This window comes from Rattus norvegicus, chromosome 12 (genome assembly GCF_036323735.1).
Source record: "Rattus norvegicus strain BN/NHsdMcwi chromosome 12, GRCr8, whole genome shotgun sequence".
NCBI lineage: Eukaryota > Metazoa > Chordata > Mammalia > Rodentia > Muridae > Rattus > Rattus norvegicus.
The window spans coordinates 44526051-44545513 of record NC_086030.1 but is presented as its reverse complement, the minus strand read 5'-3'; the positions used below and the strand labels follow the sequence as shown (position 1 = coordinate 44545513).

At 48.5% G+C, this 19463-nt stretch overlaps 1 protein-coding gene across 2 annotated transcripts in view; it reads left to right on the top strand.

Moving 5' to 3' along the window:
* Ksr2 (kinase suppressor of ras 2) overlaps positions 1-19463 on the top strand; it is a 385977-nt gene that overhangs the window by 303042 nt on the left and 63472 nt on the right. For both annotated transcript variants that reach the window (XM_006249485.5, XM_017598534.3), the window contains exons 11-14: positions 6358-6399; positions 6926-6998; positions 10409-10457; positions 12161-12528. In XM_006249485.5, coding sequence (XP_006249547.1) covers positions 6358-6399; positions 6926-6998; positions 10409-10457; positions 12161-12528 — 532 coding nt within the window. The remainder of the gene's footprint in view (positions 1-6357; positions 6400-6925; positions 6999-10408; positions 10458-12160; positions 12529-19463) is intronic.

Below are 19463 nucleotides of genomic sequence, written 5' to 3'. Positions count from 1 at the left end.
GAGGAAGCTAGTTTGCCGGCTGAAGTTTCAAATGGACTCAGCAATGTCACTTCTAGGAATCTCTATTCAGACACTTGCACCAAGAACACCAGGATCTGTGTGTAAGGACCTTAGTCACTGCAACATTGGAGAACGGAAATCGTGTCAAGTACCCATCCGGAGAAAGGCTGAATGCGCTGGAAGGACGCTCTGCCGCCTTTCAAAGGGGCTCAGTGCTCTACAGAGATTTCCCAGAATGCAAAGGTGTTCGTCGTGGGTTTTTAGGTGGAAAGAATATGATTTACAAAGTAATTGGTAGACTAGCATTGTTCACCGTGAATTCTTTTCGCACATTTGTGCATCGAAAATATAAAACCAGCCAGTACTTCATGGCCATTGCTAGTGAGCACAGAGGGGTTTTGACCTCCTTGCTTGCAGTGTTGGGGATTGAACCTGGGGCCTTTGTGCGTGAGGCAGGACTGTGTGATTTGTAAAGGAAGCTTCAGCGTGGTTCTCCTCCTGAGGGGCCACACCATTTGGTATCCCCACTGGCACAGAAACACTCACTGAGATAAGCTCTCAGTACGTGGCCCAGAGTTAGCTCAAAAGCACTATCCCCCTGCCTCTGCTTCTGGAGTGGTGCGGTTAGTGTGCACCACTATGCCTGGCTGGCGGAGGGCTGGGCTTTTGCCTTACCTACCTCTGTCATGTGTACAATGGGGAAGTGCATGTGAACACGTGGATCCCCAAACAAAAGACAAAGCACAGTGTCCCCAAAAGGCAGACAGGTCTTCCCCTGCCCTAGCAAAATCTCCCAGGGTGCCAAGCTTCTGGCTCCCCAACACTCTTGATTCTGAGCATCTGGAGGTAGGGAAGGGAGCTTGGGGTGTGGCTGGCTGTAAGATATTGAGGTCTCGGAAGGCTGCGCAAGTCAGTGCCGGGATGTAACAGCATCGCTACAGTTGATTGATCTGGACTATTCAAGGGTGTCCGGCAGGGGCTGCGAGGTTAACAGGCAATTTAACTTACCTGGTGACCTCGGAGCACAGGGGGAATGAGATGTTAGCAAACCGTGATATATGCTGAGTGGGCGCTGGTGACCACATCTGGCCCATTGGATTGACTGCTGCCTTCCATCCTTCCCAGAGCCTTCCTGCCCTGGGACAAATCCAATATGGGTCCCAGGGGACTGGCTCTGAGCTTAGATGAGTCTGGTTTGAGACTCCAGCTTTGTTTTGAATGGCTGTGATGTCTCCATGGCAAACGGCATGAAGGGGTTTCTGGGTGGATCTTCTTTCTATGGAATCATCCTAGCATACAACACACACACACACACACACATACACACATACACACATTCATGCACTTACATACATGCATACATACTCACACACTCACACTTACATGCATGTTCACACACTCATGCACTTAAATGTATACACAAATATGCTTATGCACACATGAACTCATATGCACATACAATATTCTCATGCACTTGCACACAAATGCACCACATACACTAATGCAATTACATGCATGCACACACATATCCCCATGCACTTAAATGCATGTATACCTTCTCATGTACTTATATGCATGCTCACACATATGCCCATGCACTTTTATGCATACACACTCACACAATTACATGCATGCACACAGATATACCCATGCATTTACCTGCATATGCACATAATTACTCATGCGCTTAGGCACATGCACACACACTTACACACTTACACACATGTAACACACATATGCTCATGTACTTACGTGCATGCACACTTGTGCACCCCCACAATACACTCATCCACTTACACACATGCACACGTTCTCATGCACTTGCACACACTCATGTACTTACATGCATGCACACACACACACACATACACTCATGCACTTACATGCAGGCACACCACTCCAGGAAATAAAAAAATTCTGGTGCCTTAAAACAGGAGAAACAAGAAGTAAAGCCGCCTCTGGTGGCCACAGCAAGATTTCTTTTTCTATTTCTTTTTTAGTCTCTTAGGTCCATGCAATGCATGGTTAGTACGTCACCCCGCTACTCTCTAGCATCCCAATTTATTTCTCTCTGAACTCCTTCTTCACACTTGTCCTCTAGTAGCTACATCATTAGAGAAAATGTCTTTCCTCCTCCAGCAAACACCATCGGGTTCTCAGGAGAGGAGGAGCCTCATGGACAGAATGGAGGGGCCTTGTAAAATCTCCTCTGTCTGGGGTGGGGGAGATGGGGCCCAATCAAAACCACAATTGCTGTGTGTTTGTGGTTGCCGGGGCAATGCCATATCTGGATGGCAACATTTCACCAAACCCTGTTTTCCACTTTCTGGATTTTTGGTTCTCTCTCTCTCTCTCTCTCTCTCTCTCTCTCTCTCTCTCTCTCTCTCTGTGTCTCTCTCTCTCTCTGTCTCTCTCTCTCTGTCTCTGTCTCTGTCTCTGTCTTTCTCTCTGCATGTGTCTGTGTGTGTGTTTGTGTGTAGTATGTGTGGTATGTGCATGCATGTGGTGTGTGCGTACGCATGCTTGCGTGTGCATTTATGCATGTGTGTTTGTAGCATGAGTGTTGTATGTGGTATGTTCATGCAGGTGAGTGAGTATGTGTGCATGTGTGTATGTTTGTGAGTACATGTGGGTGTACATGTGAATGCATGTGCATGTGTGTGAGTACACGTGTGTGTATATGTGTGCACGTGTGCACGTGTGTGTGTGTGTGTGTGTGTGTGTGTGTGTGTGTGTGTATCAGAGGTGATATGATGCCCCATAGTCACCAGTCATTTGTTGTCAGACATCAACCACATCTGAGTCTCTGTCAACTGTCATGTATCCCTCTAAGGGCCAGCATAGTCCCTGAGATCTCAATTGGTCTCAGGCCATACCTCCTTTTTTCAGAACCCAGCTGCCACATCGCTATGTGATCCTGGGGATTTACTCACTTGCTCTCAGTCTGTGCATCTGCCCTGGGACGCTAGTGCCATGAGAACAGGAAACTAGACTGCATTGCTTATGCCTGCAGCACGGCACAATGTGTGTTGAGTGACTACATGAATGTGCTGACGACTTAAACCCTACGCCCTTCTTAGGACTCTAGCTTCTCTTTGTCCGTTGTCTCGACCTTCAGAGGGCATCCATCCATTGATTCCATTAGCAAGCACCGGTTGAGCACCTACTGTGTGCCAGACGCTCAGGGTAGAACTATGAACAACCTGGTGTAGCTCAGCTTTAGAGTTCTGCCTCCTAACAAATGACCCCAGATAGCACAAAGGCATCTTACATTTCTCAGGTTAGAAGCTCAGACCGGATTTGACAGCGGAGAAAATGCAGTGGCTCAGTGAGCCCAGGTTACCCTGGACGCTGTGGGTCTGAGCCTCTATGGTCACCTGTTGTCTTCGTTGACTCCCTTTGACCTCTGACCTTCCCTCTTACAATGACTTTTATAATCTCACTGGGGGCATCCACACAGCCCAGGCTAGCCCTTGTGTCAAGATCAGAACATGAACAACGTGTATTAAAAAGCAAAAACCAGGGGTTGGGGATTTAGCTCAGTGGTAGAGCGCTTGCCTAGGAAGCGCAAGGCCCTGGGTTCGGTCCCCAGCTCCGAAAAGAAGAACCAAAAAGAAAAAAAAAAAAAGCAAGAACCATCAGCCCACCATCACTGCAGGTTAGATCCCTCAGGGCAGCCGCAGTCTGGGAAGGCCAAGATCAGCTGGGCCGCCTGAGATGTAATAGTTGCTCCTTTTGCAGTTTTAGCCTTTTGTTGACAAAATGGCTGTGTGTGGGATTTGGATTGGAGTGTGTAGTCAGCAAGGCCTGGATCCGCAAACTGCTATCTATCTATCTACCTATCTACCTATCTACCTATCTACCTATCTACCTATCTATCTATCTATCTATCTATCTATCTATCTATCTATCTATCTATCTGTCTATCCATCCATCCATCAATTTATCTATATAATCTATATCTATATCTGTCTATCTGTCTGTCCATCTATCTATCCATCCATCTATCTATCCATCCACTTATCTATATCATCTATATCTATATCTGTCTATCTGTCTGTCCATCTATCTATCCATCCATCCACTTATCTATATCATCTATATCTATATCTATCTGTCTGTCCATCTATCCATCCATCTATCTATCCATCCATCTATCCATTTATCTATATCATCTTTATCTATATCTGTCTATCTGTCTGTCCATCTATCTATCCATCCATCCATCCATCCATTTATCTATATCATCTATATCTATATCTGTCTATCTGTCTGTCTGTCTGTCTGTCTATCTATCTATCTATCTATCTATCTATCTATCTATCTATCTTTATTACTTATGGACAGCTGTGCTTTGTGACCTGGAACAAATTATCTCCCAATCCCTGCCCACCTATATTTAGGAATCAAAATAATCCCACTGACGTTCCAAGGCTATCCCAGAGTAGCAAATGAGCTTCTATTCCTTAATCTACAATAAAAAGAGGAGATTTTAGTCCACCCTCCACAGATGTCGCCCACCTATGTTTGTGGGGACTGGGGGCTCTTGAGATGCTGGTATTTACTCTCCATTCTGAAGGAGCTTGTAAATCAACTCGAGCCTGGAGGGGAGTGTTTCCTTTGCACCCGCCGCCAACAGCTTAGCACTTGAAGCTATCTGCCTGTCTCTTCATTCTAAATCATTCTCATCTGTTAGTTGAGAGAGCTGAGAGTCTGTTTTTCATCACTGGCGAATGCATTCATCTCACAGATCGAGGGTTCCTGGATCTTCATGAATAGCACTGCCCAAGGATGCCCAGGTCCTTGTGTAACACGCACGTGGGTCTCCACACATCCCTTACACTAAACCATCTCTAGGTAACACGCAACACTGAGAACACCTCATGAATATTGTATATGTAGCTCTCGTGTATTGCTTAAGGACTCACAGCAAGAAAAAACATGTACACGTGACTAGTACAGATATAGCTTATTAAAGACTTGGGCCCTGGATCAGCTGAACCTGAAGATGAAGAAGAAACAAGGCCCCAGATGTACTCAGAGCCTACTGCGTACTTCTGTGGAGCAGACGGTCCCAGTATCCTGTACCTGGGACTAGTATTGTCTGTGAACACTGAGACGTGGGGAGGTTTGCTTGGATTTTATGAGGGACGTAAACAGAGCGAACCCTCAATGCTACAGGATCAGCTTCTAGACTCCAGACTCAGACCTCACAAGGAGGAGCAAAGTGGCAGTTGTCAGTGCCATTGTGGGCGCTCGAGTTGCTTCTGGTGCTGGATTCTGCAGTCTTAGCTTGCGTGTAACCCCATCTCTGCCAAACGTCCTTGTTCAGGGAAGGAGATAAGCTATCAGGCTCGCCCACACTCTGCGTCCCGTACCTCAAAGGAGCCAGTGGCAGATTAGAAGCCTTGGCCTTTAGTGTGAGAGCCACAGGTAAACTAGGTGGTTAAGAGAATCGGCCAGTGAGGTCCAGGAAACATCATTTGTATACTTATTCCTACTAGACATAGAGATTAGAGAGATTGACCCATGCTTACAGTAAGCGGAGAACGTCTTGCTCTCTGAAAGAGAAAACAGAATGGAGACAGATGCTCACACCCTGATCCCCAAGTCTGTACCTGCTGTGACAAAAGGATCATGGTGACATCGATTAGGTAGCAGATTTCAAGGGCACAGATTCTGCAGCATTGTGCTAAATTGGATCCCATCAGGGGCAGGCGCAAAGGTCAGCAGGAAGTGATGTCAGAACAAAGCGGAGAAGGAAGAGAATTGCTGGGTCAGACTCTCTGTTGACAGAGCTTTCTTGGGGGAGATAAAGCACCTTCAGTTCAGATCAGATTCTCCGGGAATTCCAAACCTTACACCACAGTTTGTGACTCTTGAAGACTCCTCTCACTGCTCCAGCCTCCGGACTGTAAAGGGGATCTGTTGGTGTGAACGGGAGTCACTGTGTTCACTCTCACTTTATAACGGTGCAAAGAGGAAAATTCAATAGGAAGTTTGGCGCTGAAAATTTGCATAAAGGATGTGTGAAAGCAAAGATTATTCTGGATTATGGCTTCGTGGTGTGGTGTGGTGTGTGTGTGTGTGTGTGTGTGTGTGTGTGTGTGTGTGTGTGAGAGAGAGAGAGAGAGAGACAGACAGACAGACAGACAGACAGTGCCTCTCAGAGGGTGTCACCTGACTTTATAGACCGTGAGATATTAAATATTTGGGTACCGTATGTTACTACTGCCTGTAACTCAGAGTGTCTGCCAAAGTGTGACAGAGAATGGTTGTGTAGTAATGATGGGAAGTGGGCATGGTACCCAACATGCTCAGGTGGCCCTTACACTGTTTTTCTCTGTCTTTTGCAAGCTTCCCACTATTACAAATACAAGCAGCAGTTCATCTTCCCAGGTGAGTGTTCTGGGAACTGGCCCTCTGAGGATCAGGGGTTGTGGGGGGCTGGCGAAGAGAGGCCAAGAGCAGAGAGGAGACTAGTGGGGTCTCCACAGTCCAGGATAACGTCTGGACATGGATTAGGAGAAGCTAGTGGATGGGAGATCCCAAGGGTACCATGAGACACAAAGTACCCAGCACAGCAGCGGCCTAGAGAGCCAGCCAGTCAGAGGGACTTGAGTTAACGGATGTGAACTGAGTGGCCCCCTTGACCCAAAGGGATGTGAGAAGGGTTCAAGGATGGGCAGCAGAGTGGATGTTTAGGTGTTCTGTCCAGCCCTGTTGGCAGTGAGGACCAGTACTGCCAATCTCTAGAATGCTACACAGTAGAGGAAGCCCAGGTTGGCAGGGGAGGGGGAAGGAATGCTGGCCAAGGTTGAAATCTATAACACAGGATGTGAGTCCTGGTTGCTGTGTCTCTTGGGGGTTGGGGGGGTTAAGGGTCATGATTCGATCTCTGATGAATGTGATCTCTGACTCATAGATGTGGTACCTGTACCAGAGACGCCCACCCGAGCACCCCAAGTCATCCTGCATCCTGTCACCTCGAATACAATGTAAGTGACTTCACTCCCTATGCTAAGCCCCAGTACCTTTAGCCTTCTTCAGTCAATTTTCCTCAAGCCTGGAGGCTATGAATCAGGGATAGAAAGATACTGGGCAGATAGGAGGGGCCCGGCACCCCACACTGAGAGAGAAGTGACAAGAAGCTGCGTTAGCCACCTCGAGCCAGCTCTCCCTGTGCCTCTGGCCCTCTGTGGCAACTGCAGTGTCTATAAGTCATACCATCACCTCAAAGTGTCCTCTTCATGATTCCAGACAACAGCTAGACTTTAATTTACATCACGGTCTCCTCTTTTTTAAAAGGCAGGCCTGGTGACACTTGCCCACCATCCTTGATACTTGGGATACACAAGTTCAAAGCCAGCTTGGGCAACTTAGGCTCTGTCTCAGATCCAAATATCTGAAAGGGGCTGAGGCTATACCTTGGTTTAGAGGCTCCAGACTCAATCCCTATTTCTAAGTGAGAGAGTGGAGGGGAGAAGGGCAGGACGAGAGAAAGAAAAAGAGTCCAGAGAAAGGAAATACACAGTTTTCACTTGGGACCAACAAACCCTAGCCTGTCAGACAAATCCCATCTGTTACTTTTCTTTTTTATAAATAAAGTTTTATTGAAACGCTGCCATACTCATGCGTTTACAGGGCCTTGACTGGCTGGCTTCTCATTACAGCAGGAAGGTTGAGGGGCGGTAACGAAACATAACGGCTCACAGAAGTGAAAACTACTGACTCTCTGACTCCTCGCAGAAAGAGCCTGCCAGCCTCTGCTATTCACACCCCTATAAAATGAACAAAAGTCAACTTGGGAAATTTTAGAATATTCTGTGAAAGACGAAGGGACACTTGCCGCTTGGAGGCTCCCCCTGCTAGAATGTTGTAGTGAGCTCTCTTCGTCCTGGTCATGTATTTGTGATCTGTGACAAAGGCAGTTACCACCCATACAATCCTGCTTTATTTTTAACAGGGTGACACTGATCTTCCCCGTGTCATTCTGGGCTCTCCATAGGCAAGGCCTTAATGGCTCTAGGGTGTCATACTGATGTGGAATTCAGATCTCCCTGCTGCAAACAATATGGCCACGGATGTCTTGGTGTGTGCTTGCCTCTGGTGACCCATTGTTTAGACAGACACAGAAGCCACCCTCCTTCTCTTTTGTGCCGGTGCCCTAAGTCTGGGATGTGATGAGTTTCTCAGCTCTCATATCCACCCGCCTGTTCTTTCTTCTTGCCTCCCTAATGGCTCCCTCCCACTTGACCTGCATTAGGGCTTTTCGAGGAGCCGACATGGTGCATGTCTAAAATCAAAGGAGTGGTGTCTTACCAGCGGGTACTTTGCTGACCTAGATCTCTGGGTCTTTTCTCTGCCGCTCACAAACCAGCTCCGAGAGCTGCACAAGGATGAACTCCAAGTTATTAACGGCAGCCAGAGTTGCCGCAGCGGTGCGGGGAGCTGCCTGTGTGATCTCCTTAAATGTGTGAGAGGGGTAATGGGTAGCCAGACTCTGAGGGAACTCACTAAATAGCCCTTCAGCCGGAGTCCCGCCTTGTAACAGAAGCTGCTGGGCTGCCCTTGGGTGGTTAGGCAAGGAGAGGGACTACTGTGTCCTCATAGACGTCCATCCCACCTCCTAAGGCTTCCGCATAAATAATTGATTAACACACGTCACCCAGGACGACCCTTCCCCTCCTGTTTACCTCACGCACAGAGATGGATTAACTCAGTCTTCAGGGCCCTCGGCTCCCTGAGATCTGAGGTGAAACTTGCCCCACAATAGAATGGGTAGATGGAGTGGCTAAATTTCCATCAGAGAAGTATGAAGGGGACATAGCATTCCTAGCGATGGCTTTGCCTTACCTGTTCTCAGTTTTGTATGTGGTCAGTAGCCAAGCCACCCTGTCTCCTGGGCACTCCATTAAGCACACATCCTCAAGTGTAGAAGGCTTCTTTAAACACTGACGGCATCCCCTATCCCCCTCACAAGACTATGCATTTGATGGGGCCTACACGTTCTTAATACACAGGTGACTGTACTGTCAGCGCACAGTGTGGCCCTAATACCCCTAGTGTGTCCACCCAACTCAAGACAGACCTTACACACAATGCCCTGCCACACGTGGACACATTTCTCTCCAGTACCTGTGCTTAGAATACAACCGTGGCTTTTCGAGCTTTGCCCATGGGACGCACATGGATGTAGTCCTCTCCCACCCAGGGAAGCTCTTTTCCGTCGACGCATCTGGATCCTACGGGGTTGGCCAAATTAAACTCCAGCACCCATTGTCTAAGTCTCCATTTCATTGCCGTGAAGAGACGCCATGACCAAGGCAACTCGTACAAAGAAAAGCATTTAGTTGGGGCTGGCTTCCAGGTCCAGAAGTTCAGTCCATTATCATCATGGTAGGAAGCACAGTGCTGGAGAAGTGTCTGAGAGCTACGGCCTGATTGGCAGGCAGAGAGCAGGGGCAGGGGTTGAGGGGTAGGGCAGAGACAGAGAGCCTACAGCGTACAGCCCTCAGTTCACACTGTCACTGAGAGAAGTCAGGGCAGGAACTCGAGTAAGGAACCTGGAGGCAGGAACCTGGAGGCAGGAGCTGATGCAGAGGCCAAGGAGGTGTGTGGCTTACTGTCTTCTTCCCCGTGGCTTGCTCTGTTTTGTTTATTGCACAACTCAGGATCCCTGCCTAGGGGATGGCGCCACCCACAGTGGGCTGGGTCCTTCCATGTCAATCATTAATTGAAAAACAAATGCCCCACAGACTTGCCAGCTGGCCAGTATGATGGAGACATTTCTCAGCTGAGGCTCTTCTTCCCAAATAACTCTAGCTTGCATCAAACTTAAAAAAAGAAAAAAAAAACAAAAACAAATAAACAAAAAACCCTAACCATCATAGGCCGCTTTTAACCCTGAATAAATCCAACTCCAGGGGATCAGCTATTCCTTATCTTTGCACATACCTGTGCACACCACATATACACAAACACATAATTAAAAATGAAATTAAACCCTTTTGTAAGAACACCCTCCTAGGAAACTCTGAGCCCGAGGTTTAGAAACACGACTTTATTCCTTCCCAAGGTACATTTAGACCTCAGAGGATTTGCTCGTCTGTGACTTTTTTTTTTTTCCCCAATTAAAAGGAGGCTGCTACACCAGTTAAAGCGGAAGCCATTTAGCGAGCCCTGAGCAAACCAGGAGAGTTGGTTTTTAAATAATGGTCTCGTGAGCTCTTTCTGTGCTTAGCTGTGGACTGTGGACTGTGGACCCAGGTGTTGAAATGACCTGGGGGAGTGAAGGCTCTGTGATTGTGATGGTTCCATTTTGGATTCCTGAGCCTGGCTTACCCCGGTCCACGGTTCCAAGGGTCACTGGTGTTATTTTGCTTTTTTGTTTTTCTCCTATTTCCAGCTTGGAAGGGAATCCGTTACTTCAAATTGAAGTGGAACCAACCTCCGAGGTGAGAATTGAAGATCGCAGAGTGGCTTTCCGCTGGAGGTTGGCAGAGTTGCCCGATGTCATTGGTGGTGACGCAGACGGCTGAGGTAGTGGGGGGTGGGCTGGGGAGGTGGTGTACAGTGAGTGTTTGATGGATGGCCTCACTCTAGGACAATTAAGAAGCTGCAGCCCCTCCAGGCGCTGAACCTAATGGGCCGTTCTACTGTGTGCATCCTGGTAGAGCCAGTTGGAGGGGAATTGGCCTGGGATTTGCATTTTTAGGTAAAAAATTAGCTCAGGGCTGGGGAACCATAAAAGGGATGCGGCCGACTGCCTTCAAAATAACATACAGGAGGAGCAGGTGGGAGCCTTAAGTATGCCTGCTTGGCAGTGCAGGGGGGAAGTTCTGGGCTTCCATCCATCTGTGGAGACTGATGAGGGAGTAAACTATGCCCCGGAGATTGGTCATCAGGCCTGTCATCTTGGTCCTACTGTGTGCCCTGAGCTAAAAGGGCTTGAAGCAGGACTCTAGGAAAGAGGCCCACATCCCATTCCTAGATGGCAGCAGTCCTTTAGAACTGATCATTCCTGGGAGCTGAAGTGTCCTGGTTTCATTCTCCTCAGTGTTTGGATAGCCAGTTCATGGACTTTGGAGTCCAGTGAAGAGGTCACTTTCTGAGGTCCCCTTACCAGGGCCTCTAGGACTTCCTACTGGGTTTCAGACCTGCTTCTTCCCCCTATATGTTACAAGAGTCCGATAGGCAAGACACCCCCACGTTGAGACACAACTAATCCTGTATCCTTCCTGGATCGCTCACAACCCCAAGAGCCACACATTTAAAATCCTGCAGCCCTGTGGGTGCTGACTTGGTAGATCTGGATGGGGCCTGACGATCTTACTCCGGCAACCCGAGAGGATGTTTGATGTAGGCAGCCAGGCCGGTGTTGGGAACTGCAGAGCTCATCGCCTCATTTAAAACTCGAACACCACCCCCAGGGTGGGGGATTTATCTTCCACTTTATAGGGAGGTGAGAAAAGCGAAGTGAGGTGGGCCAGTTTTCCCAAGGTCACACAGGCCAGAGGCCGGCTCACCAGCTTTGAGTGTTAGCCATATCGTCTAAGCCGTCTGCTCTGGTGTCTCCTAGCCACCTGGTCTTAAAAGGAGCCACAGAGCTCGGAACTGTGACCTCCGCCAATCTGCGAATCAATTTCCAAATTCCCCTGGAGGAAGCTGACAGGCAGAGCCCACGTTGATGGTTGTCCTGTGTCACACGAAGAGACACGCGGTACAACCGTCTTGGTTGTAGATTCACATATTGTAGGCGAGTCTGGTAGAATAGGAAGGACGTGGAATTGCAGATATCCAGAGACCTGAATCTTAACTCTGTCCCTCAGCTCTGTGTGATCCAGAGTGAGGACCTCCCAGGGTGGCCAGCGGTGTCACTTTCAGTGTGAAAACTCCAAAGTCTAGTCAAACCGGAATGGTTGGTCCCCTTAGCTTTTCCCCTCTCTTAACCCAAGACAGTGGGACCTCTTGATGCTCCTTTAAGTCCTTCTCTGTGGTTTGATTCTAATTCAAAGACACCCAAGGAACCTGCCGTGTCTATGTATGTCAACATGGAGATGTATTCCGGTCTCTATAGCACATGTGATACCCAACAGATCCCTGGGGAGGGTGGAGCTGGGGTGGCCATGACTCTGAGCCTTCTCCCTTCTGGCTGTAGAATGAAGAGGGCCACGACGAAGCAGAGGAGTCTGAGGATGAATTTGAAGAAATGAATCTGTCCCTCCTCTCAGCCCGAAGCTTCCCACGCAAGGCCAGCCAGACCAGCATCTTCCTTCAGGAGTGGGACATCCCGTTTGAACAGCTAGAGATCGGCGAACTCATCGGGAAGGGCCGCTTCGGGCAGGTTTACCATGGACGCTGGCATGGCGAGGTGGCCATCCGGTTGATTGACATAGAGAGGGACAATGAGGACCAACTCAAGGCCTTCAAGCGGGAAGTGATGGCCTACAGGCAGACGAGGCACGAGAACGTGGTGCTCTTCATGGGAGCCTGCATGAGCCCACCCCACTTGGCTATCATCACCAGGTCAGTCCCTTGGGCTCCGATGGGGACGTCTCGGGGCTTTGTGTATATTAATAATGGTTCCTTGACAATCTTTTAAGTTCCCAGAAAATGCCTTTAGGGCTTTAGGGGTGTCTTGGAAGAGTACTGCACTGGGAGTCAGAAAAGCCAGGCCTGACCCTACCCTGCATTAGGTACATCTCTGACACTTGTGCCTCATTACGTAAAATGAGTGGGTTGCTTTAGACATAGGTCAGCCATCTTGTTTAACATGCCCAGTGTGATGTGTGAATCAGCCTCCCAGGCCACACGGGTTCCGTCTCAGCCAGTTAGTTCTGCTATCGTTGAGACAAAACCAGCCATAAATGATACATGGGTGAATTTGGCATGACAGTGTTGCAATAAAACTTTATTAACAAACCCAGGTCGTGGGCCAGCTCTGCCCCCATAGTTTGATCTGAGCTGCTGATGACTGTGATCTGGCTCTTGATGGTTTATACAGAGTGTTCGTGGAGCTGTTACCGCCACTGTTCTGTGTATCCTGCATCCGTTCGTCGTGGGCTGTGGGGGTTTGAGGGTGGGGAGGGGGAGGAGTAGTTAATAGAGATCGACTTTAAGAAAATGGCAGACGGCATCTGATGTACAACATTGTCCTTCACCCACATGTAAACCCCTATACATTGCATGTAAGCGCATATATATATATGTATATATATATACATATACATATATATATATACATATACATATATATATCCCCACACACACACACACAAAAGAGCTGATTATATTGGTTCATCAGTATCTAAGACTGATCCCAGGATATAGACAAAAATGAAAAAAAAATTAGCTAGGTGTGGTGATATGTTCCAAACACAGAACAGCAAAAGACAGGCAGACTCCTGGGGCTGACTGGTGAGCCAGCTTAGCCAACTCAGACAGCCCCAAGTCCCATGAGAGACCCTGTCTCACAAGAAGACGGTGAACACTACCTGAGAAAGGAAAGCCAATGTTGGCCTCCGTGTACACATGCATATGCATACATGCGCACACAAACTCACATACATACACACAGGTACAAGAAGAGGGCACATAGTGGTGGCCTTCCCCGGTGAGACGAGACAAGCTTCGGAAGAGCCAAGCGCCATCGGCTATGGTTGAGCACCTGTGACGCCATCTTTGGCGTGGTTCTAAATCTCCCCTTATTATATTAGTTGGAACTGGCTACAGCTGCGGGATTCTGGGTGCGGCCAGGGATGCCAAGCGGAGCCTTCTGGTTCCAGGACACGGCTGGAGCGGGAAAGTCTTACATGAGTTACTTCTCCGTGGTGGAAGGTGTCAGAGCAGGGGCTGCGGGCTCAGCAAACGCAGAATGGTTTCAGTCTTTCGAGTCTGTTTATTAGACCTTGGTGCCGGGAGAGTTATCATGTCTCATCCATCAAAGAGCTTCTGAAGGTTGGGGATAGTGGCAGAGGCCTGCAGCTCTCCTTAAACCAGTGTGAAGACAGGGGCTCTCGTGTCTGCCTAAGACAGAAGTGGCTCTCACGTCATCGATTCGGGGACCAGGCTGTTGTGATGGAGGGTATAGGTGTCCGACACTGAGTAAAGAACGAACTCTGTAGCTCAATGGCTTCTCTCTGTCCCGGAGATTCCCTGAATTGAGCTCCATTCTGTGGCAGGACTCTACCGTGTGGCAGAGGAGCCGGTCAGTTGTAGATTCTGGTGGGCACTGTCCGCCAGAGTGTCTCAGTTAAGCACACGGCCTTCAGTTCAGTCACTCCCATGGTGGCCTCGGGTTCCCAAGCACAGCAAGGGGTCAAAGGCTAAATGCAGAGATGCTCTCCATGGCCCCTCAGGTCATGCTCTGGCTGGCATCCGTTGGCCAGAGCATCTCCCGTGGTGAGCCGGATGCAAGCGATGGAGAAAGTTGCTTTCTGAATGGAGGACTCTGTAGGGAGAGGACCATAGATGGTTATCTTTACAGCCCTCTTCAGTGACCCCTCTCTGTGCACTGTGCTTCTTTCTCATGAGGAAGCAACTTCTCCCCTCCCAGAAGTAAGGGGCCCCTCACTTGCGATATCCAAATCTGGTGACCCATGGATCTCAGGGACCCATTCCTCCCTCCTCCCCTCCCTCTTCCCAAAGACTGGCTCATTGCACATTGTACAGACCTTGGAAAATGAGCGGCCATTATGAAAATGTACAGCTCACCCCTCAAGCCCAGCTGCGCTGCAGCCTTCTGTTCTGTGACAGAACTCTGAGCCCCCACCTCCATGTTCCATAACAACCCACAGATCAACCCACAGATCTCACAAAGCACCCAGCCTTTTCCTGGCACAATAATAATAATAATAATAATAATAATAATAATAATAATAATAATATCATTCCTGGCAGCTTTGGAACATGTATTTGGTCTCTGAAGTAGTTGGTGTTTTGTTTGAGGATGCCGGATGAGTCCTGAAGAAGTAGCATTTGTTCCCAGATTGTTGGGATGTTACATATTTATCATGGGAGAGCTCGGTGTGCCCCATTTAGCTCCATCTACTTGTTGGCCCTTAAGAGTACCCATCTGAATGTTCCGCTTGCAATCAGATATCTGGGTAATTTGATTAATCATCGGCATTCACATGACTGACTGTTAGAGGTCCGGTTGTTGGAGGCTAGCCAACTGACTAGAACAATCCCAGGATCCTGGTTTTATTTTTACAGGGAGCATAAGACCAGATAATTATCTGGCATATTCTGGAGAAAGCCGCACTGATACATTCTAGCCAATTACTTAGTAATCATCATCAGAGCTAACAAGTATGTCTGAACTTGGTCTCCTTATAAAGCCATATGCTTGGCTCTCAGGAAATGAACAATAACTAGTTAGTTACCCGGTCACTATAGCTGGATTCAAATCCGGATGGCTAAATTATTTAATGAGTGGGTCATTACGAAATTACTGCAAAGCAGTCAGCAGCCTGCACAGTTGCTCATATTGAAAACTTCAAATGGCATTGAAGGGCCAATACCGAAGGATTTGATTGACAGTAGCCTCCATTTTTCAGCCCAGCTGTGGGGTTTCCCGAGCCTCAGTTTCTGCATCTGTGGGATGAGTGGGCTGAAGCAGGTGTTTGTCCCAATTCTGACAAAACACTTTGGATCTCTGGGAATGACTGTCTGCTGGGAACAGCCTGGAGCAGCAGAGGCTTTGTGGGAGAGGTCTGCCTGGACCTCATACATCCGCTGAGTGAACGAGGCCTCTCAGATGTAGATTCCTGGAAGCTGCTGTGCCCCGTTCCTACCGAGTCACCCTGACTCTGTGGCATTAGCTAGAACACCCTGGGTCCCTTACAGTTATGAAGGCTTGAGACTCACTAGACGAATGTGGAAGCATGGTGGGCTAGAGGCGTGGTCTGAGGTGGAGGTGTGGTCTGAGGTGGAGGTGTGGTCTGAGATGGAGGCGTGGTCTGAGGTGGAGGTATGGTCTGAGGTAGAGGCGTGGTCTGGGTGGAGGCATGGTCTGAGGAGTGGTAGGGTAGAGGTGTGGTCTGAGGTGGAGGCGTGGTCTGAGGTAGAGGCGTGGTCTGGGTGGAGGCGTGGTCTGAGGCGTGGTAGGGTAGAGGCGTGATCTGAGGTGGAGACGTGGTCTGGAGGTGTTGTGGGGCAGAAGCGTGGTCTGAGGTGGAGGAATGGTCCGAGGTGAAGGCATGGTCTGTGGTGGAAGCGTGGTTTAGAAGAGGGGATCCAGCTTACTGCCTTTTCCACCATGGTTTCTGTCTGTCTTCTTCCACCATCTCAAGGCCAGTAGCAACAGGGCGCGTTGTTTCCATGGTTATGTCAACTGCTTTGGTCAGACCTGCTTCGGCTTCCCATGTAAAGGGGCAGTTAGTTACATTCAGTGCCCACCCAGATCATCTGGAACCACCTGCACATCTGTAAAGTCCCTCTTTGACATCCAAGGTAGCAATTGGTGGACATCTCCAGGAATTAGGGCCTAGATCACTCTGGGGGTCATTCCTATAAAAAGTAACACTGAGTTAAGATTGGCTGAAGAGGAGACAGTCATCATCAGAAAGTCAGAGGGGTGTAGCCCAGGGGGGGTGTCCATCAGGTACGAAGGCCCTGATGCTGGAAGACCAGTGGGGAGCAATGGAGGAGGGAGAGAGGACCAGGAAAAAGGACACAAGATGTCGGGTGACTGCAGGGCCGCAAAGGCTCTGAACGGGAGCGTGGAGTGTGAGAAACCATAGCACGGCTTTTTTAGTGGCTGTGTTCACTGCTCTGGGGATTTCCTATAGGCCAGTGGCTCTTCTTGCCCTCAGCGGGTTGACTCAGTTCAAATCCCCATTGCAGAGCAGTGGTGGTCAGAGAAGAGCGGCTAGGGTACCATCTTGGATGCTGACTTGATATCTTCCACCTATGCGGGCACCCCAGAAAATGACCCACAGTTCCTTTGCATTTAGGTTATCAGGACACGATTCCAGGGAGGGCGGTTAAGAGGGAGCAAGGTATAGGGGTGCTGTGTAAGCACTGGTCCCCTCGGGAGGAGTTTTTAAAAAAACTTCTCATTTGGTCCATGCCATTCATCCCCTCCCTGGGTTCCAGGGTCCTGAGGAGGCTTCTCAGTCCTGTGAGGATGACCTGGGACCAGGAAGCAGTGAATGCGCAGGGGTCTCATTCACAACATTTAAATCCAGTAACCAACAGGGGCTCGTCCACAGATTATTTATGTCCAACTCCAAATCTCTGTTTCTCAGGCTTTCAAATCCAATCACACCACACTGTCGGATCCAACAGACAGGCAAACACGCCCAGAGCCCCTCGCGGCCTCTCCTGGAGATGGTTCACTTGGTGCTTGGATGAGATTTTTAGCTTGCTTTTATTTTCCTGTAACTGGGGGGAGGGGGGAGGCTGCTGTCTTTTGAGTTTGTTTCCTTTCTTCAGAGCAGTTTTGAGTGTCCTAAATTTAACATGCAAGAATTGGCAGGGGGCTGAGCCATGAAGATTTTATACCCCACACCACACACACACACACACACACACACACACAAGTGCACACACACACAAACACACACATACACATACACACAAACACACACACATACACACACAAACACACACACAAACACACATACACACACAAACACAAACACACATACACATACACACACAAACACACACACCCACACATACACACACACAAACACACACACACACAAACACCCACACATATACATACACAAACACACACACACATACACACACAAACACACACACACACATACACACACAAACACACACAAACACACACATACACATACACACAAACACACACACACAAACACCTACACATACACATACACAAACACATACACACACACATACACATACACACACACATACACATACACACACAAACACACACAAACACCCACACATACACACACACAAACACACACACAAAACCCACACATATACATACACAAACACACACACACATACACACACATACACACATATACACACACACATACACACACAAACACCCACACAAACACACACACGTACACACACAAACCCACACACACATACACACGCACAAACACACACACACAAACACACACATACATGCGTACACATACACACACAAACACACACAAACACACATACACATACACACATACACACACATACACATACACACACATACACACATACACATACACACACAAACACAAACAAACACACACACACACACACTCACACACACACAAACACCATCCAGTGGGTTTGCACTCCTTTAGTGTTTAGAAACGCTGAATTGCTTTCCTTTCATGAATCTCAGCTGAAAAGGATATTTTGTCAGCGGCTGCCTTTAATTATGTGCCTCCACACAGGACTTTTGTGGAGGAAGGCGCTATAAATGCCCATCATCATCAGCGCCGTTAGATTAGCATCCTCTCGCGTGCAGTTCGCTTAAGCCCAGCTCTAAACAGTCCGGTGACCAGCTGAGGCCTCTGCCTGGCTGAGGAACATTGCTTCTTTCTGGTCACCGCTCCCTCGCGTCTCCAAGATGCTGGATTCATGTGTGTGACATCTGTCATCACTTCAGAAATATTTTGTCTTATTGCCCAGGAGATAACTCGGCGGTTGTTAAAAATACAAACCAGATAAAGAATAGCTCTTCACATGACCCAGCCAGCCAGAGAAAGCCACATGTTTGACGTGGGGGCTCTTTGCCAAGTAAGCCTCAGCCCAGGATATGCTCAGAGAGGTAGGGAAGGGAGGAAGGCTCACTAGGTAGTGTGAACACCCAAGTTGGAGTTGCAGAATCCATGGACAGTTGCAACACGTGCAGGTGATCCTAGCGTGGAGGGCGGGGGGCTCCAGGTTGGTGAGAGACTCTATCTCAAAGGAGCTGGATGGTGGGCAGGGATGACTTCTGAAGTTGATTTCAAACATGTGCAAAACATTTTAAAAAAATCCAACAAAACAGAAAAAGAGATAAAATGATCCAGATGGCTTTCTTTTTCCCCGTTTGTGGCGAGATGCTCTACACCCTTCCACACACTAGAATCAGAGGTCCCTTCATCTAGTTGAGGGAAGAGAAAAGGCATAAAGGTTCACACTGAGGGGCTGTCATGTGCCTACAGGCACCTTATGTCTTTCTGTGCATACACCATTGGCTTACACGGAAGCCCTTGGGCATATCACATCCATTGGCAAGAGAGGCTCAGAAATGGCAGTGTTCCTCCCAGGAGAAATGAATGACCTAATGGGTCTAATGAATAGCCAGGAGGTCATTGGGGTGAGCCTTGGAAGGTTAGCCCCACCCACGGTTCCTGTTTAGTTCTTCATGCTTGCCTGACTGTCGCAATATGAACACTGCCACCTCTCTGCCTTTCTAGAGAGTTCTGCTGACAATAGTCCTAGTTGACACCTGTGATTTCTACCCAACAGTGCACTCT